The sequence below is a fragment of the Tauraco erythrolophus genome, chromosome 5, assembly GCF_009769465.1.
Source record: "Tauraco erythrolophus isolate bTauEry1 chromosome 5, bTauEry1.pri, whole genome shotgun sequence".
Taxonomy (NCBI): domain Eukaryota; kingdom Metazoa; phylum Chordata; class Aves; order Musophagiformes; family Musophagidae; genus Tauraco; species Tauraco erythrolophus.
Genome location: NC_141469.1, coordinates 82200905 through 82221061, shown reverse-complemented (window position 1 = coordinate 82221061; position 20157 = coordinate 82200905). Strand labels below are relative to the sequence as shown.

General features: G+C 49.0%; 2 protein-coding genes across 3 annotated transcripts; both read right to left on the bottom strand.

Annotated features, from left to right (window-relative positions):
• Nucleotides 1-514: 514 nt before the first annotated feature.
• LOC104383910 (alcohol dehydrogenase 1-like) lies at nucleotides 515-4858 on the bottom strand. Of its 2 annotated transcripts, none has more exons than XM_086611517.1 (9): nucleotides 4841-4858; nucleotides 3485-3661; nucleotides 3214-3382; nucleotides 2815-2902; nucleotides 2480-2699; nucleotides 2097-2357; nucleotides 1643-1778; nucleotides 1154-1292; nucleotides 515-539 (listed from the first exon to the last, which is right to left on the bottom strand). In XM_086611517.1, exons 1-9 carry the CDS (start codon nucleotides 4856-4858, stop codon nucleotides 515-517), a joined length of 1233 nt encoding a protein of 410 aa, XP_086467643.1. The 2 variants fall into 2 exon arrangements, with proteins under 2 accessions (XP_086467643.1, XP_086467644.1); XM_086611518.1 differs by having other exon boundaries at nucleotides 3214-3355; nucleotides 3560-3661.
• Nucleotides 4859-7660: 2802 nt separating this feature from the next.
• Nucleotides 7661-10807, bottom strand: LOC147528760 (uncharacterized protein C4orf17 homolog). The gene is made up of 6 exons (XM_086612516.1): nucleotides 10691-10807; nucleotides 10164-10370; nucleotides 9534-9589; nucleotides 8518-8682; nucleotides 8241-8322; nucleotides 7661-7824 (listed from the first exon to the last, which is right to left on the bottom strand). The coding sequence occupies exons 1-6, from the start codon at nucleotides 10791-10793 to the stop codon at nucleotides 7661-7663; spliced, it is 777 nt and encodes a 258-aa protein (XP_086468642.1). The 5' UTR covers nucleotides 10794-10807.
• Nucleotides 10808-20157: the final 9350 nt, after the last annotated feature.

The following is a 20157-nucleotide window of genomic DNA, read 5'->3' as shown; positions in this document are numbered from 1 at the left end:
TTTTCCCCGAGGATAACCTCAGGTAGCAAAACACATTTTGGTCCTGCGAGTGAGACCAGGCAACAGTGGCAGCTGTTTCCCTGCCGTGCTTGGGTTGGGGTGGCAGCAGTCACCCAGCAGAGCGTCGGGCAGAGACGCACGGGCACAAGTGTGTAAGGTGGGGAAGGCGAGAAGCAGCAGCAGCGGAGAGGGCAAAGGCAGCTGCTTGCTGCTGAGACGAGGTGGGTGATGGAAGTGCTATGAGCTCCTCCTGCCCGTGGGACCTCTGTTGATTGAGTGCACCGCATGGAACAAGTTTGACCAAACCCCTTTATTGGTAAAAGTGTTTTCTTGGAAGAGGCGTCCTGCTGGATCTCAGCCGGGCGTGGGAGTGCTGGCAGCAGCACCAGTGTCGGTGAGCTCCTCGTTCTTGTCTCCTGGTGCCCCACAAAGTGAGATGCTGGGGAGAAGGGCTTGCGCCGGGAGAGCGTCTGCTGCGCTGGTGCCTCCGCTCGGCCTCCCGTGGCTGCGTCCTTCAGAAGAGCAGGACGCTGCGAATGCTGAAAAGTGGAAAGGACGGAGTTACAGGTGCCGTGGCTGGAGGTGTTCAGGAACGGGCAGCAGGGCGGACGTGTGTGCCTGAGGACTGGCCACCTTCTTTCTCACGCAGCCTCCTCCCAAGTCAGCTGCATGAGACGTGCAGCAACGGGGCAGCCCAAAACCCTGCTGAAGGGAACCCCCTCAGGAGCTAAGGCACCTTGTCCCTCCCCAAAGCTCTTGTGCTGAGGCTGTGAGATACGTTCTTCCTTCCATTGGCTTTTATGCTCTTGTCACCAAGGATGCCCCTTACTCCTTGTTCTGCTTTGCCTGTCCTGTGCTTTCAAACAGTGCCCTGAGATGCAGTTCCTGGGAGTCTGTGCTGGCTTCAGTGCAGTGCTGGGGCCACAGGGTTTCTCCTAAGGTGAATCATGAGCAGGAGGGTTCCCTGTGCTGAGCGTGGGCTCCTCCCTCCAGGATATGGCAGATCATCCCAACATAGGTCTCTGGTCCCTGCCTTCTTCCAAGACTTGGATGCTTTGCGAGAAGGCAGCATTGCACGCTCTGCCTGCCAGAGTGTTTGAACTTCAGGTGGAGGTGGTTTGCTGTACCCCACTCCTGCTAGTCAGGGTCTCACCTTTTTCCTGCACGTAACAACTCAAATCCCTCGTTCACTTTAGCGATCGGCAGTGTGTGTGTGATCAGCAAGTCTGAGTTGAATTTCTTCTCCAAATAGCTGGAAACTAGTTTGGGGATACCGTCTCTCATCTTCCAACCTAGAAACAGTTGAAATGGTTACAGGTTTAGTAGCATGTTTCATGCCTACATATATAGTGGAAATGCAGTGCTCCTGCTTAGCGGCGTTTTTCTTGAAAACCCTCTCAAAGAGGCTTCCTGGGACATTGCCAAGCTTGAAATCTTCTTGGTGACCGAGAGGTTAGTGAATAACAACTATGAGGAAAAGTATCTTTTGTCCTCCAGCTGAGGACATTGCCCAGATGGGAGAACTGATTTTCAAAGGAAGAGTTATTCTTATGGGCTGAAGGGTACGTGTTCCACAGACATTTGGAAATTACTGTGAACGGAAAAGGTTGAAATGTCTAAAATCTCTTCTTGAGTTTCTTACCTCCGAGCAGACTCCCTTTCCATGTACGACCAGACAGCAGAAGCATAGGGTTGAGGGAAATCACTGACCCAGAATCCAGTTCCCCAACCATGACACAGATGCCAGTGTTCACATTGCAGGAGGCCAGGGCAGCGACCTGATGGGACAAGCAGGTGAATTAGAGAAGGCGCTGATGAGTTCGTCAGAAAAGCGATCTTTCTGTGCAGTCACCTGCCTCTCCCTGGTCATCTGAAAACACGTATTCCCTTTTGCAGCAGACATGGAGAGAGAGCTCAGTGCCTGTTTTAAGACTCGTACATCATTTTCTCCCAAAGCCAAGAGACTGCCTTTCTGAGCAAAGATGTGCCCGGCAGTGCAGGCAGCAGGCAAGGAACTGCCTGCCGGGTTGAAATCTGCCCTGACAGGAGCTCATGAATGAGCTAGGAGGGAGGACAGCTGCTGAAATGCCACCTACCATGGTATCCGCATGCCCGATGACCTCAAAGGAGTAGTCCACACCGTGGCCGGTCATCTCAATGAGCACCTCCTGGATGGGCTTCTTGAAGTTGTGAGGACTTATGCAGTCGGTGGCTCCCAGCTCCTTGGCCTTGGCCAACTTGTCCTTGTTGATATCAATGGCAATGATGCGGGAAGCTCCAGCCGTCCTGCAGCCCATGACAACAGAGAGGCCAACTCCTCCGACGCCAAAGACAGCGCAGGTGGAGCCTGGTTTTACCTGTGCAACATGGGACCCTGTGAGTCTCCAGCATGAAGAGGAGGCTTCTGTTGCACAGGGTTGGTGAGGGTGTGAGGGCAGCCGTGGGGTGCTCGTGCCCGACACGCCTGGATACCACCAACCTTGGCAGTGTTGACGGCAGCCCCGTAGCCTGTGGAAAACCCACAGCCAAGCAGGCAGACTTTGTCCAGAGGTGCTGCAGGATCTATCTTGGCAACGGCGTACTCCGGGATCACGGTGTATTCTGCAAAGGTGCTGACCCACAGGAAGTGGTGGATCTGCTTCCCTTTGCAAGTGAACCGGCTGGTCTTGTCAGGCAGTAGGTTTTGTGGTTCAGATAAGCTGTTGGGAGGCACATGCATTTGTTTTTCCTCAAGTAAAGCACCCATGGGGCTGTCAGCCTTGTTGCCAGACAGCTGACCCCATTTGAGTGTAGGGGAAGGTGGAGCAAACTCACTGGGTCTTCAGGCAGTAGTTGGAATCGGGATTCAGGCAGAAACTGCATTCCCCGCATTGAGGAATGCAAAGAGGGATGACTTTATCTCCTGCAATAAAGTGGATCCCTGTCAGGTGCCTCTCGCTCAGCAGGCCCTCAGGGTGCTGCCTGTGGGAGCACCTCTGCTGAGCTCTCTGATGGCAGCATCCTACCACGGACCCTCTGCTTTCTCTGTCAGGAGGAAATGCTCATGTGCACGGGGACTAGACCAGGAAAGTGTCTGTGACAGTCCCGTGCAATGAGTTGCACTCAGGTTTTGAGCCACTGACGCAGGAGCACGGGGGAATTTCTGAGCTCTGGGCAGCCTTATGTGCCTTGAGAGCTGACACCTTGCTGTGTGTTTGTGCGTGTGTGCCTTACCCGGTTTCACAGAGGTCACTCCTTCTCCAACGCTTTCCACAATCCCAGCTCCTTCATGGCCTGGGATAACTGGGAAATCCACATTCGGAAAGGAGCCTTCCAAAACGTGGTTGTCTGTGCGACAGATGCTTGTGGCCACAATCTGTTTGGAGAGGAAAGAGCTGATGAGCTTTAGAAATGGTCTGGCTTTGGTTTAACTGAGTTTGTGGAAGGATTTTTCACAAGGCTTCTGTGAACAGTTAAAGTCTGTTAGTGGACAGAAATCCCTGACAGGTATATTCATGGTCGAGCTGCCAGAAGAGCAATTCCCACAAGGGAGGAAAAAAATACTGAAATGGGTCTTTACCTTGATACGGACTTCACCTGCCTTTGGAGGTGCAACCTCCACCTCCTCAACAGAGAGTGACTTGCCCACGGCCCAGGCAACAGCAGCTCTGCATCTGATAACCTAGAAGCAACAGAGGGGATTAGGCTGCGTGGGAACGTTTGCCTCTGCACACTGGAGCTCGCGCTGCTGGCGCTGCACAGCTGTCCTGTGCTGTTTCCTGGGGGACTTGCTGGGTGGGTGGCATGTGGTGGGAGAGCAGAAACATGGGAGTGCTCAGCTGTGTGTGAAGCCAAGTGATGTTCAAGAAATGCTGGTGTAGTGTGAAGTGTGAAACGCAAAGATGAAGTGACCAGTCCGTAGCGAGTAAGACTTGTGCTTTCCCTGGCAGTGTGGACATGGAAAAACCGACCTGCCTTGTGTCCATGGCAGAGGGCTCTGGAGGTGACCCCGGGGCAGCGTAGGAGAGGCTGCAGGCCCTGCTGGGGGGATGTATCCTCCCAACAGCAATCGATGCTGATGCCCTGCCAGGCCTTTGGCCTCTGGCCCCTGTCCTGCCTGCCATGTGAGTACCGAGTGAGTTCCAACGTGACTTTTGCTAGGTGACATGGAGACGATCCCGGAGGGAAGAGGCTCTGGTGTACTAGGCAGATTTGACTGCAAGACGTGCGCTGCTGTATCTTCAGACTAGAAGGACAGCACTTTCGGTACCCGTGGAAATGACTGATAAGAGCTTTGCTGTCGATCTCATAGGACGTGGGCCTGAAGGCACCTAAGGGGGCTTAAGGAACGGTTCCCATCCGGCTGGCAACTGGATAATTTTTTCCCTCACCAAAGGGATGATTGGTGCGTGGCATCTCCCAAACCCCAATCTGATCAACCCAAAGCTGGTTTGATGTCAGCAAAAATCAGCTTGCAGCTTAAAAAGAATATTGCCAGGGACAAGGCTGAATGCAGGCGGTGAATGGCTGCAGGAGTGCACCTCTGAAGAGCCGGGTTTCCCTGCCAAAGCGGGAGCGCAGAGCGGGGCTGAGCGGGAGGGCGCGTTTCAGAGTGGTACGATTCGGGGTTTTCACTCCTGAGCTGCTGGGCAGAACAGGAGAGGAACGCATGACCTAACCGACACGTGCAGCTGTATGAAAGCAGAAGCTCGAGTAATTCAAAGGGGTTTGGATGAGTGGGAGGAGTAAGGTTAGAGGGAAGAGGGTGCACAGTAGAGGTGCGCAGGCTGAGCTGTTTGCAGAGTATTTCCCCAAGAGCTGGGGACCTCAGAAAGGAAGTCAGGAAACGAATTGTCCTTACTTTTCCAGAAGTGGCCATGTGGTCTTAGCAGAGCTGTTGCTGTCGCTGCAGCAGGCTGGAGGGAAGCTGCTGCTCGTCTGGCCCAAGCTGGTGTTGCGAAACAGCCCAGCCGTGGAGCCGGAGCACTCCTGGGCACAAACCAGCCGCACTGAGGGCAGAGGCAGGGAGCGGGGAGGGAGTCCTGACGTGGGAGCGTCGCCGGAGAGCGGGGAGCTGTGGTTAATCTGTGTCTGGTGCCAAACGCTGAGCAGCACAGCGAGTGTTGAGCAGTGGAGCTGGATAGTGGCAGGGAGATGCCAACGGACGGCAGCGACGGACCACGAAGAGCGGGCAGAAGTCCTCCAGGGAGGATTTTATTGGTGGCCCTGCCTTTGGGCCATGCCCTGCCCTCCCTGCTGGAACGGCACAGAGAGCTCAGCGAAATTTTTCTCCTCTGGTTGGTTCCGACAGGTGTGGAGGGAGGAGATTAGCTCCTCCGGCTCCCCTTGTTGCTAAGGGGTGGCATTTGACCTGGCAGCAGTTCATACCGAGGTATTTGCAAAAGGGTTAAAAATTGTGAAAAAAAAGGCAGTGAAAACATGGTATGGTGAAGAACATGCACACCCTCTTAGAGTGAACCTTAACTGTCTGTGATGTTGCAGCTATTTTCACCTGGGTAATAAGAGCAGAACATGTCAGGAAGGTGAGGTTTTCCAAGAACATATTTATTTCCATCTTGTGTGACCAGATTTGGGAGGAGTTCACTGCCCCGGGCTCTCCTGGTTCTTCTGGCACGTGCTGCTGGAGCTGCACAACTGTCTGGTGCAGTTTCCTGGGGGACCTTCTGGGTGGGTGGAATGTGGTGGGAGAGCAGAAACACAGCAGTGCTCAGCTGTTTGTGCTTTGTCAGAGAAAGATTTTGTCTCTTGGGAAATTGCTGGAATTGTTACCGAAAATCTGGAATAAGAAACTTATCAACACCAATGGGATGTAGATAAGCAGACACTTCTTTATTGCGGCGCCGGGTGCATGGGGGATATCTCCTCCTAGCATGCACACCTTGCACTAAAATTAAACTTCTTATACAGAGCTTACATATGCAAATCTATGAGGTAATCATACATAAACATATTATTTCTCAAAAATCATAAGCATATTCTCCCATTTCCGATTCTGCGCAATAAAAGAATCATCTAGAAATGAGTCTGGGGTGTAATATGGGTAGGTGGTCTGTGAGTCGGTGGTCACGATCTCCCCCTGCCGGAATTACCTTTCGCTTAAGTTCACGGTTTCTGGCAGGTACCCATAGACCATTACAAAACCGTTACGGTTGGCTTTCTTCATTTTCATTAATCTAGACCTTGATAGCTGCATGCGTTCTTCTAGTTCTCTGTAGGTATCATAAATCAGTTTACAAATCAACTTGTGCTTTGTACTACATGTTCTTACTAACTGATTCTGACCTATCCCTTTGATTCAGGTACAGGGCTATACAAGGAGTTTCACAGCAGCATGTGATTACTGTACGAGCATACTTTTCATTAAAATATTTCTTATAATTCTATATTATTAAAATCAACTACAAACCATATTAATTACAAACTATTGATTAATTTTTAATTACCAACATTCTAAGTATCAGTAACATTAAGGGGGGGCCTTCCCTGGAAGGGAAGTATCTGTTGTTTGGGGTGGCTTCTTGCAGAGGAGATTTCTGCCGGAGCGTGAAGGCAGGACGGTCTTTTGGTTCCATAGTGCTTCTTCAGCCGCAGTTCTTGCACAGGAGCAGCATGTCTGCTTGTGCTGGATGTCTCTTTCTCAGAGAGAGCAACAGGCGTTGAGATCAACAGGCATTCTTTTTCCCTTTCTGGAAAAGATTTTGAAAAAGCAAGCTGTATCATCTCAGGCTAGGCTTAGGATAGTGTTAGACTGGTTAGGTTTTGTTCAATTTGCAGCTGAGAGTACACAAGCACATCCACTCTTTAGCAAGGAAGCCTCACTGGACACCACTTGGAAAAGTGTTCCTTTGGCAGTGTCTTCTTTTTGCTTCTTGTTCTTATTCAAGATGACTCTCCCCTACTCTTCCAGTAGAGTTGCAAATAAGAGTAGATGCTGGTAGCATTAGAGCTGTTAGAAATGGCTTTGTTAAAATGATAACGTGCTCTGGGACTGACTTTTGTTGCCTTTGTGTGATTCAGAAAGGACCCAAAGAGGTGATAGTGCTGGTTCTTGGGAGTGCAGGTACCGGTTAGGAGCAGACACGACATGACTGTCATCTCAGTGATGCAACAATTGAATGGCTGCAAGAATAGAGGGTCGTGGGTATCTAGTTCCTAGAGAACTTAAATTCAGGTTTTATATTTCATGTCCCATATGTTGACAGAATTTGGCTCCTGCTGCAAAAAACAAAGTTATTGCTTTGGAACGTTCACAGTCCCTGTGCTGTTTTAGTCAGTAGCATCCTAGACACCTGGTGTCTTAACATTTATGATCTCCATTACTTACCCTGTTTTGGGTTTTGCCTTGCTTCTGCGGCTTTAGTTGAAGGCCTGAAGAAAAAAGAACAAATATCTGACTTTATAACTAGTCACAACTATTCACTGCGAACTACAGGTGTTTTCTTCCCAAGGGGTTTCAAGTTCTCCTAACACTTGGTGCAGTTTCTGTAATAACTAAATTTGTATCAAAGAGTGTGAGGTGGTTTGTCGTTAGGAGCATTTTTGTTTGGAGCTGTACATGATAAATTTCACTCACAAATGCATTTTTCACAAGAGCAGAACACAAGGGTTTCTGGTTGTGAGGTTTGGCTTAACCCAAATCCTGGCAACCTCACTGCAGGTTTTACCTGGTGTGGTTCAGTTCCCCTTGTGGACTTCTCCGAGGAGGAGGAGGGTGAGGCTTTAGCAGCCTCTGGCTATTGATGTTCTCTGCTGTCCCTTCCTTGGAGTTGTGCACACCTTTGTCAGTTCGTTCTGAGTAAATCCGCCTGGACACGAACTCCTTCTCTGAAATTGAAGGTAGCAGAAATGTTATTAAAGTTCTCACTTGCATCTCTGGATGTTTAGGGCTGAATTCAGGAGTCCCTTTGCCTGATTCTCCAAGGACTTAAGGACGTAAGAGGGACACACTTTGTTTGCTTTCTGCCTTCCCCCAGCCCACAGCCGCCCAGAGCCCCACTGGCAGAGAACGTTTTTCCACCCTGCACCAAACCGGAGTGCGCTGAGGTCCGAGTGACTGATTTCCCTGTCCTGTCACCTTCCTGCTCAGCGCAGCCACAGCTGTGCCAAGCACGCTTTGCTGGATCCTATTCCTCCCACCTCAGCAACCCCACTCAGTTCAGGTCTCTGAGAATTCCAGGGGTTTTCACAAACATACAAGAGCATGTGCTTTTCCGAAAGGGATGCAGACAGATGTCTGTTACCTTCTGTACTCGCACTTGTGAACCATTGTTTGATCTCAGTAAGCGAATCTGTCTGTAGAACTTCGCCGAGTTTATGCAGCACCTGGAAAACGTGCAAGATAGTTATCCTTTAGGAAGAGAAGCTGATGGGCCACACCGTTTTTGCGTGTGTTTTAGTTTAGCTCTAGCTGGGTGAGTGTGCAGTTTTCCAACTCTGCAAATTCCGAAGCCTATGATGTCCCATCAGTTTTGCCACTTTGGACACCATCCTTTTTGTCCTACAGCCCTCATGTCTCACCTTTATTTCCTCATCCAGGTAACTCAGCTCAGAATTGAACTCCTCCGGGATGTGAGGACCGTGATGCAAGTTGACGAATGCAGAGGAAGGCTGGCTGAGGGATGCACCATGGATTTCCAGCCTAGTTGCAGGTTGTGCAGAGGCTCGGAAGCGTCTTTTCAAAAGCTTTTCCAAAACAGAAAAGAACGTGTAAAGAATTGGCATTGCCTCCATTTGAGCAGCGATTCAAGGCAATGCCGAGTGTATCGTTAACGCCAGTCCCCAGCAAGGGTGTGCAGCACAGAACACTCCTAAACCCGTTATTTGGTTGAATGTGGCCACCTCTAGGTTAATTGTTCCAGCTTCTAGTATGTGGTCACCAAGACTAACAACACCTATCCATGGCGTGATGCGGAACGCTGGATATTCCCATTTTGCTGAAGAAAATGTGTAGAATTATACATTGTGTTTTGCTTTGAAATCTCTTTTTTGGAATAGCTATGTGTTTTGGAAAAGGTGGATTTTGGTGTAGGAATGAAAGTGATGCCGGGTAACTACGAATGGAAAGCAGATGAGGAAGGGGTTAAATCTGGGCCTCTGTATTCTGTTTGCTTTTCCATCCTGGGATTGCAGTGTGGTGCTGAGCCACTACTCTTCACTTCTCTGTGTGCAGGCTTCCCCAGCCTATTAAAGGCCCAGGAATCAAAATGGGATTGGCAGAAGGTTCTGTTTGGAAGTGCAGAATTTGGAATTGCAAAATGCAATTACGAGTTCCTACAATGAGGGTGGTTCTATAGCAGGGAGAAAACAAGAAGGGCCAAAGCCCAGCTAGGTAGTAGCCTTGCTACTGCTGTAAAAGACAAAAAAAAAAATCCCAGAATCATAAAATCTAACATGACAGAGCTGAGGGTGGTACAGTTCTTCCTTCGTAGTCGCCCTCCTCCATACCATCTCCCTTCTGACTGTCAGTTCAGGTTACAGTGTTCAGAAGTGAGAAGGAGAGTGCTGAAACAAAGAACTCTCTGTTTTTCCCTTACCTTTTCCTGTGAGGCGGTCTTATTTTGAATCCTTTCAGGAACATCTGTATGTCCTCCTGGAAATCAACAGGCAGAGCGTTTTCTCAAGTTGAAACATAAAGGCCATAAGATTTGCCCTGTGTTGTATCAAGGGGAGCTATTTTTCCTCACAGAAAGGGTACCAGCCGTATTTAGATGTCTGGAGGGGGGTGTATTTCCTTCTTTTTTTGTTTGCCTTTACTACCTGACATAGTATATTCATGCAATCATTAGCTGGGATGACGAACAAAGCTGAAGGAAATCCTGGCAAGTCTATGCCATGGAAGCATGCTTGGAGTGCTGCGTAGCCACTGCTGCACAGTGTTGCTTATGGATGGAATAATTGCTGATAATTGTGAAACTATTAGATGTCTGGGGAGCAAATAATCTCTCAAAGCTGTAAGATGCGAGGGTAATTAGTGAGGAGAAATGTGGTGACTGACACCCAGAAGGGCAGAAATGCTTGCCCTTGGGCGTTCATTGCCCCGTGTTCCCTTTCCTTGGACCCAAGCTGTGACGGCACAGTGCCCTGGCTGAGACCCAGCTGCACCTTTAGCAGCTCTGGGTGCTCTTCTGCTGCCGCCTGATCCGGCAGTCGGTGCCTCTACTCACGTGTCAGGAACTGGGAAGTGCCTGGCTCCCTTCGCACGGTACCCTGGAGCTTTGGAAGGTGGCCGCTGGCGGATGCGATGCCTGCGGTGGACTCGATTAGCGGAAGTTCTGGATGAGCTTTCTGCTGGGGGGTGGCTGTGTTGCCAGCAGACAGACGTTGTATTGGAAAGTTGCCTTTTACAACACAGACCAGAGTGTTGTTTAACCCTGTGCAAACAAACAAATGGATCCAGTTTTACTCCAATAAACGCGCTTCACTGTCGTGCAAGCGGCCCCAGAGGGGAGACTGCACATCCATACTGTTCCCGAGAGGTCTCCTACGTATTGTGGCTGTGACTCATCACAGCTCTAGAAGTGGGATTTCTTACTGAGCTGTGCATGCCGCTGACATGCTTCTCTTAGACAGCGGCAGGAAACAGGAGCAGTGGGTGCTTTTGGCAGAAAATTGCATTGTGCTCACGTTGCTCTTTGTGCTTGCCAGGGCACAGTTGTCTAAGCTAACTGTGTGGTTTCTCCACAGCTCTTACCTGGCATGTGATAGACCATCTTAGGATGGGGAACATTCCTGGAGACGTAGTACTTTTCTCCAGAGCAGCTAGACTGAGAGTCACACCCTTCGTTCAGCCACATGTTGTTCTTGAACTGAGGTGGGTTCACACACTGCCTTGAAATCAGTGTTTCTTGGGGAACCTTTCTCTTGTCTTGTGCAATGTCTTCCTGCAGAGCAGGGTGGCTCTGCCACTGATCGCCTGAGGCCAAACGCTGGAATTGGAGTCAAGAGCACAAATTGACCTAGAGAGAAAGGTAGTGGAAACTTCAGTTACTCTTTTTCTTGTAACCACGTTCCCTGTTCTTTTTAACCTCTTCCACATTCAGTCTGGAGAAGCTGTAACCACAGGAGAGTGGAAGCAAGCTCCCTACTGCTGCACTCCTAAGTAGTTTCCTTGGGCAGCTCATGCTACTTGTGGGCACTTTGCAGCTGCTTTTATTTCTGTGCAGTTCCTGCTCCGGAGCTCAGCCGCTCCTTGCCATGCATCTCTTTTTGGCCTCGATTTTTTTGTAGTAACAGAGTCTATTGCAGTAGGGGGAGTGGACGAGAAGTGCAGGGACAAGTGAGGATAGCAAAGGAGATGTGCAGGCCTTTCTGATTTCTTTGAGGTGAGAGATTTTGCAATGTGCACAGAAGGTCAAGAGACCTGAGGAGGCTTGGCCATTTGAAAAAAAAAAGTATAAATTGCAGAGTTGAAAGTCTTGCTTTCTGAAAGACTTCCGATTTTCGTACGAAGGATGTGCAGAGCAGTTTAATTTAGACCAGTCTTAGATCTGACTGTGTTACTGGGCTCTCCAGAAAAAATGTCACTGAGGTCATTTCTTGCTTTTTCACCAGTTCCCAGTCTATACCCCGGAGGCATGTAAGTGTGGGTGTAAGGAACAGAAAGGCCTACCTACCTGAGAAGCAGCGCTGTAGAGGACCTCCTCCTGGGCAGAATCCCAGGTTGGTGGCACCTTTTTTAGCAGGTGAGGTTCCCCCTGTTGCAGGGAGTCACGTCTTTCCTCGGGTAGGGCTTTGCAGCCGAGCGAGCAGCAGCAGCCTGGCTCGTCTGCTGTGCCGAGCAGCTGTGGCCGGCGCAGGGCTGGGACGTGGGGAGACCCTCGAACCGCCCCCGTCCATTGTGACACCACTGAGCCGTGCGCCGTCATGGCAGCGGCGCAGCCACCTCTGGTGCCTGTCGCTAGGAGGGAATCGCTCGTGGGCCTCCAGTTCATCCCTTCTGGCTTTAGCACTCCTTAACATGAGACTCTTCCTCACCCGAAATAACCCGTGTCTGTAGAGAATTAATATTTGCGTGTGAACACAGAAAAAAAGGCTCTGCACAGGCTATAAAGTCACCTGCCCTTGGGCACTGCGTTCAAGAATATTCACACTTTTGGACAACATTTGAGGGGTGATTTTTTCTAGAGGACAAGTGCAGTGCTGCGTAGTTTCAACAGGTGAAACTGCCGTTGTCAAGGAGGGTTAGTGGGGTTACAAGAGTGAGTGTAAAAATGCGTTTTCAGGCATTGACCAGTGAGAATCTTAAATGTGGTGATGCTATTGCTGCTTGAATCTAGAACAGGAAGGAAATCTAGAAGTCTCTGTTGCAACATGGCCGCTGGTTATTGCCGGAGATGCCTCCAATGGTGCTGTGCCCACAAAAATAAGATTCCTGCTACACTGAGGTTGCAACTCCATACGCTTTTCAGGCCTCCTTAGAAATCCTGAGTTTACAAGTGTTGTTATTAGACAGACTCAGACACTGAGTCGCAGGATATTTTGTGTGCCTCGGTTTCCCAGGCTCTTATTTCCTGCTTGTGTTCCAGAAAGCACAGCTATCAGAGATGAGTTTTCCCTCCCTGTGGGGTGGACCAGAATCAGGGCTTTTGGTCCCACCTTGGAGCCATAGCAGGCATTAGCTCGTGGTGTCCAGGCGCAGCTATTTCGGGACACTGCACCTGTGAGTGGCTGCTACGCATTTAGCTGTTTGTTGGTTTTGCAAGCCACCTTGGGAACCAAGAGGAGGATAAATCTTTGGCTCTGAGGTCAACATTAAATTAGATTGAAGTTTCTCATTGTGATTTTAAGGTCTTTTGCAGAAAAATGGGGCACGCTCTCTTTCTTTTGTACTCACTAGAAGTGGGAATCTATGGCCTTGTCCACAAGAAGTTGGAGAAAAGCAACAAATGGCAGAAGCGTGGGGAGGTTTTTTACACTTGGAGGGGAAAGAGAGGAGTGGGACTGGTGTGACTCTGGCATTACGACAAATGGTTGGATAACTTACACGCTAAGGTGCTCTTGGATCTTTTCAGGAAGAGAGAGCAGCTGATAGCAGAAGCTCTAAGAAAGGGTCCCTGCAGCGGGCAGCTTCTGATCCTGCAGCCCTAGATGGCCTGTAGCCATTTGCTTTGTTATAGGGCCCATGCAGAGAAGAGGCTGTTGTCATGAAGGCACAGAATCATAGAATCATAGAATCATAGAATGGTTAGGGCTGGAAGGGACCTTCAAAGGTCATCTAGTCCAACCCCCCTGCAAGGAACAGGGATATCTCCAACTAGATCAGGTTGCTCAGGGCCTTGTCCAACCTGGCCTTGAACGTCTCCAGGGATGGAGCATCCACCACCTCTCTGGGCAACCTGTTCCAGTGTTCTACCACTCTCATGGTAAAAAATTTTTTCCTAATATCCAACCTGAACCTACCTCCCTCTATTTTAAAACCGTTACCCCTTGTCCTATCATAACTGGCCCTCCTGAACAGCCTCTCCCCATCTTTCCTGTAGGCCCCCTTGAGGTACTGGAAGACCGCTATAAGGTCACCCCGGAGCCTCCTCTTCTCCAGGCTGAACAGCCCCAACTCTTTCAGCCTGTCCTCATAGGAAAGGTGCTCCAGCCCTCTTATCATCTTCGTGGCCCCAGAGGTAGCATGAAGCACGGGCTACTTTGGAGTTGTCCCACCTGCGGAGACAAAGTACCGAGCCCCCTGGGGCTTGTGTTAAGATGTCTGTTTTGTGACTAAAAGCACTTTTATCATTTCTTTTTAAATAAAGCCCATAAGGTTGGCGTGAAATTGTGGATCTGCTTTATCATGAATCCTCCACCTCCCCTTGTACAGTGATGCACACAGAAAAGCCGAGGTAGCACTGAAAAGGAAAGCCAACGGAGCTCTAGAGGCAGCACGTACCGGTGGCTTTGGAGGTCACTAAATGTACTGTTAATTTCCTTGCATTTTGATTTACATATGGCATGCAAGTTGTCACACTGGCTGGCACTCTGGTGTTCTAGCTTGTGGCATGTTATTTCAGGAAGCATGTTTATTTCTTGGTGGCAATCTACAGGCCAGGCTCGACATTTTCAAGATGGACACACTTCATCTTTCAGGCGTGGCCCACTGTCGCGTTGCGCTGGAAGCAGAGGTGAATTGCTGTGCTGTTTGGTAGTAGGAGAAGACAAGGAATTAGTTTCTGAACAGCAGTCAATGTTTACAGGCAGTGCTCTCAGGCGTTTCTTAAAGAAAGATTCTTCTTTCAGTCCCAGCTTCAGCTGTACAAAGTTAACAAAACTGTAGAAAAACAGGCAGGGAAGTTCTCTGCACAGAATGTGTCTTCTACCTTGAAGGCCTTCCTGAGAGAATTTAGAGGGTTTTTTTGAGACATTATTTTTGTGTTGCCATTTGTGTTACACTACCAATCTTTTAATTGCACCACACCTTCACAGTTTTTGAACTTGGTGTGACAAGGCATCCTCTGTGACAGTGGCATTGCCTACACTTTCCTAGAGGTGGCCAGCCTTCTACTCTGAGGTCTTCAGCCGTCTTTCCACACTTCAGGTCAGAGATGTACGAGTCTGTGGGGTGTGCAGGGAGTCTGGGAGCAGATTTTCCTCTAGCTGGGTGAGGAAGGAGTCTTTTTTGCTTTTTGAGGTTGACCATCCATATGTGTAGTCTTTCCCAGCTAATGGGTCAAGGTTGCAGCATGAGGTCTCTGCTCTGTGGCTGATGGGAAAAGGGGGTCAGAGCAAGGTGGTAACAAGCCCATGTGCAAGCAACTTCTGGAGGGAGAATACAAGTTAAAGTGGCTGATTTTGTAGGACCAAACAACATATTTTGTCAGCTCCTTACTGTAAGCAGTATGCAGGAAGAGTTGTTAGTTCCATCTAGATGAACTGCACATGGTTAGGGTTATAGTGTCCATGTGTGAGCTTGGCCCACATACAGCTTATCTGAGGTTCCTCCACCTTCAATGTGCCACAAAGTCTAGACAGTTCAGAAGGTTTGTAGGCACAACAGTAGTAATTGCTATACTGTGAGCCATCATAGCTTGTCTGCTACATTATCGTAAATCAAGACTTTTATGAAATTATTTTTGCTATGAACTTTGAGATGTCCTTAGTGGGCCTGGCTGAATAGAGAGCTTTGGCTGGAACTCAGGAAGAAAAGGAGAGTTTATGACCTTTGGAAGAAGGGGCAGGCAACTCAGGAGGACTACAAGGATGTTGTGAGGTTATGCAGGGAACAAATTAGAAGGGCCAAAGCCCAGCTAGAACTTAATCTAACTACTGCTGTACAAAACAATAAAAAATGTTTCTTTAAATACATTATCAACAAAAGGAGGGCTAAGGAGAATCTCCATCCTTTATTGGATGCAGAGGGAAACACAGTGACAAAGGATGAGGAAAAGGCTGAGATACCTAACGCCGCCTTTGCCTCAGTCTTCAATAGTAAGACCAGTTGTTCTCAGAGTACCCAGTCCTCTGAGCTGGAAGACAGAGGCAGGGAGCAGGATGAAACCGCCATAATCCAAGGGGAAACAGTTAAGGACCTGCTGCACCACTTAGACACACAGAAGTCTATGGGGGTGCATGGGACTCACCCAAGGGTACTGAGGGAGCTGGTGACAGTGCTCACCAAGCCACTTTGCATCATTTATCAGCAGTCCTGGCTAACTGGGGAGGTCACAGTTGACTGGAGGTTAGCAAATATAATGCTCATCTACAGGAAGAGCTGGAAGGAGGATCCAGGGAACTCTGGGCCTGTCAGTCTGACCTTAGTGCCAGGGAAGGTTATGCAGCAGATCGCCATAGAATCTTAGAATGGTTTAGGTCAGAAGGAACCTCAAAGATCATCTAGTTCCCACCTCCCTGCCATGGGCAGAGACACGATCTGCTAGATCAAGTTGCTTGAAGCCTTATCCAGCCCAGCCTTGAACGCCTCAAGGGATTAGGCATCCACAACTTCTCTGGGCAACTTGTCCCAGTGTTTCACCACCCTTATAGTGGTGAAACTATAAGAATTTCTTAGATCTAATCAAAATCTGCCCTCTTTCAGTTTAAATCCATTGCCCCTTATCACTACATGCCTTTGTAAAAAGTCCATCAGTAGCTTTCTTGTAGGTCCCCTGTAGGTACTGGAAGACTGCTAGAAGATCTCCCCGGAGCCTTCTCTTCTCCAGGCTGAACAACGCCAACTGTCTCAGCGTGTCTTCATCAGAGAGGTGCTCCAGCCCTCGGATCATCTTTGTGGCCTCCTCTGAACTTGCTCCTCCAGTGAGTAGGAGCAGTAGTCCAGGAGGGGTCTCACAAGAGCAGAGAAGAGGGTCAGAATCACCTCCCTCGACCTGCAAACAGTTTAGATGGGCAACAAGCCCACATTGGAGATGATTGCAAAAATCCAAAGGAGACAAATGGCTTTGCTGCACAACATACACATGAAGCATCAGAGTATCAAATGTTGTTCTCTGCTGGTGCTTACATACTGTTAGGGAGGAATGTAGAGAGCACCAGCTCGGAACAGACCGTCACTTAAAACATTTTCATTTTCTCTTGGAGTATTTGTGACTCTGCACTGTTTTCTTATACTTGAGAGATGGCACTCACACACCATTTCTCCTCAAGTGTCCCCTTTCCAGGTCTTTCACATTGTAGAAGTAATACAAAGACAAACGTCAATCAATCTTTGCTTCCAGAACCATGTAACCTAACACCATGTAAATGTAGTATATTATCTGCATAATCCTTTGGCATTTATTTTAGGTCGAATACTCTGAGCTCTGACTTACACAATGTTATGACAGCCACACCAAGTACTCCAGTGGGGCATATGAATATTTAAATACCACCTAGTTCCCATAAAAATTCAAAACATCATAAGATTGTCGTTATCGAACAATGGATCCAGGACTGGTGATCCTTCCCACTCTTCTTCCCTCTCTCTCTTTTCTCTTAAAGTTGTTAAGTAACATTAGGGTTACCTTGATTTTTCATAAAGCCGCATGGCTTGGGTGGATATGACTGTGAGTTGCCAATAGAACGGTGAGAGGCTCCACGTGTTCCAAATGTTTGTTCTCTAGAAGTTCCTCATTAAAGTTGATGTTTGTTTAGGACCTTGAGTGGTATCTCACCTTTGTCCACACCGAGGGGATTTGTGAATCTGAGTCACCCCTGCTTTTCCTCTGGTGAGATGTGACACCAGCAGAGGCTCTCCTTGGACATCACCTGCTAAGTTAATTGCATGCATTTATTGTAGTAAAACCTGTATCCGTTCGTTTGTTTGCACAGGGTTAAACAACACTTAGGTCTGTGTTGTAAGAAGCAGCTTCTCAAGAGAACACCCGCCTGTTGGCAACACAGCCGTCCCCCAGCAAAAAGCTCATCAAGAACCTCCCCGAACCAGGACTGCCACAGGCGTCACATCCACCAGCGGCTACCTTCCAAAGCTCGAGGATTCCGTGCGAAGGGAGCCAGGCACTTCAAAGGCTGTGACATGTGAGTAGATGCACCGATTCTAGATTCTGGATCATCATCAAATAGGTTACCTAACCTCTGTGCGACATTTGAGAGGTGCCTTCACTAAATGATCATTCTCAGGATGTTCTCAGTCTCACAAGTTATGGGACTGAGTAGCCTAAGCAAGTGTCAAGAGACAAAGAACACAGTGATTGTTAGTGGCTTCTACTGAAGGGAAGAAAAAATCATCATGTGAATTGTAGTAACAGCTGCTAGTCTATTATTCAACCTTTAAAACCAAAATCTGGAAGAGATACCAAGTCTGAAGAGACAGGGGATTGCCTCTCTGCACACACAAGCCTTAGGCAAGACAGAAATCAGAAAGGCCTGGGCATCTCCTTTGCTATCCTCACTTGTCCCTGCACTTCTCGTCCACCCCTCCTGCTGCAATAGACTCTGTTACTACAAAAAGGTCGAGGCCAAAAAGAGATGCATGGCAAGGAGCGGCTGAGCTCCGGAGCAGGAACTGCACAGAAATAAAAGCAGCTGCAAAGTGCCCACAAGCAGCATGAGCTGCCCAAGGTAACTACTTAGGAGTGCAGCAGTAGGGAGCTTGCTTCCGCCCTCCTGTGCTTACAGCTTCTCCAGACTGAATGTGGAAGAGGTTAAAAAGAACAGGGAACGTGGTTACAAGAAAAAGAGTAACTGAAGTTTCCACTACCTTTCTCTCTAGGTCAATTTGTGCTCTTGGCCTCAATTCCAGCGTTTGGCCTCAGGCGATCAGCGGAAGAGCCACCCTGCTCTGCAGGAAGACATTGCACAAGAGAAGAGGAAGGTTCCCCAACAAACACTGATTTCAAGGCAGTGTGTGAACCTACCTCAGTTTAAGAAAAACATGTGGCTGAACGAAGGGCGTCACTGTAGCTGCTCTGGGGAAAAGTACTACGTCTCCAGGAATGCTCCCCATCCTAGGATGGTCTATCACATGCCATGTGACAGTTGTTGAAGGACCACACAGATAGCCTGAACAGCTATGCCCTGGCAAGCACAAAGAGCAACGTGAGCGCAATGCACTTTTCTTCCAAAAGCACCCACTGCTCCCATTTCCTGCCGCTGCCTAAGAGAAGCATGTCAGCGGCATGCACAGCTCAGTAAGAAATCCCACTTCTAGAGCTGTGATGAGTCACAGCCACAATACGGAGGAGACCTCTCGGGAACAGTATGGATGTGCAGTCTCCCCTCTGGGGCCGCTTCCACGACAGCAAAGCGCGTTTGTTGGAGTAAAACTGGATCCATTTGTTTGCACAGGGTTAAACAACACTCTGGTCTGTATTGTAAAAAACAACTTTCCAAGAGAACGCCTGTCTGCTGACAACACAGCCACCCCCCCAGCAGAAAGCTCATCCTCAGCTTCTGCTAACTGGAACCGCCTCAGGCATTCACATCCGCCAGCGGCCACCTTCCAAAGCTCCAGGGTTCCGTGCGAAGGGAGCCAGGCACTTCCCAGTTCCTGACATGTGAGTAGAGGCACCGACTGCCGGATCAGGCAGCAGCAGAAGAGCACCCAGAGCTGCTAAAGGTGCAGCTGGGTCTCAGCCAGGGCCCTGTGCCGTCACAGCTTGGGTCCAAGGAAAGGGAACACAAGGCAATGAATGCCCAAAGTTGCTGTGGGCTGGGGGAAGGCAGAAAGCAAAGTGTGTCCCTCTTATGTCCTTAAGTCCTTGGAGAATCAGGCAAAGGGACTCCTGAATTCAGCCCTAAACATCCAGAGCAGCAAGTGGGAACTTTAATAACATTTCTGCTACCTTCAGTTTCAGAGAAGGAGTTTGTGCCCAGGCTGGTTTACTCAGAACGAACTGACAAAGGCATGCTGAACTCCAAGGAAGGGGCAGCAGAGAACATCAATAGCCAGAGGCTGCTAAAGCCTCACCCTCCTCCTCCTCAGAGAGGTCCTCAAGGGGAAATGAATCGGTCCAGGTAAAACCTGCAGTGAGATTGCCAGGATTAGGGATAAGCAAAACCTCATAATCAGAAATCCTGGTTTTCTCCTCCCGTGAAAAATGCATTTGTGAGTGAACTTTGTCATGCAAAGCTTCACACAAAAATGGTGAGACAGGTCAGCACGAGCAGACACACTCTTCCTGGGCAAGAACTGTGGCCAGGCAATGACCGGGGAACCAAGAGACCGTCCTGCCTTTATGCTTTGGCAGAAATCTCGACTGCAAGAAGCCACCCCAAACAATAGATATTTCCTTTCCAGAAGTGGGTCCCAGACGCCTTCCCATACAGAAACACATACTCTTCGGACTTCATAATTTAAAAATTGCTGTTCAGACTCCCTGTTAAAATAAATCTATGTTCCTTCTCTTTAGTCCTCAAGTGATTCAACCATACCGTGCTGCACAGGTACCTGAGAAGTAAGCTACGTGAAAAAAAGGACAGAGGCAACACTTTTTCACATCACATTAACAGAGCTCTTGTGTGCAGACTTGACTCTACAGTCAGAGACACAGCTGTGAAAGAAGAGGGGCACACACATGTTATCTGCAGAGATGCATGTCAAGCCCCAGGCACTGGGGAAAAAAAGACCCTGGATTTTCAAAATCTGGCCTGCAAAGTGACTTCAGATGCCTGCCTCACAGCAAGCTACAATTTGCCTCCATAGCTCTCATTGTGTGCAGGGAAGCCCTTTTCCAGGCCCTGTGAGCCAACTGGGAAAGTGGAAGGATTGGGGTCTGT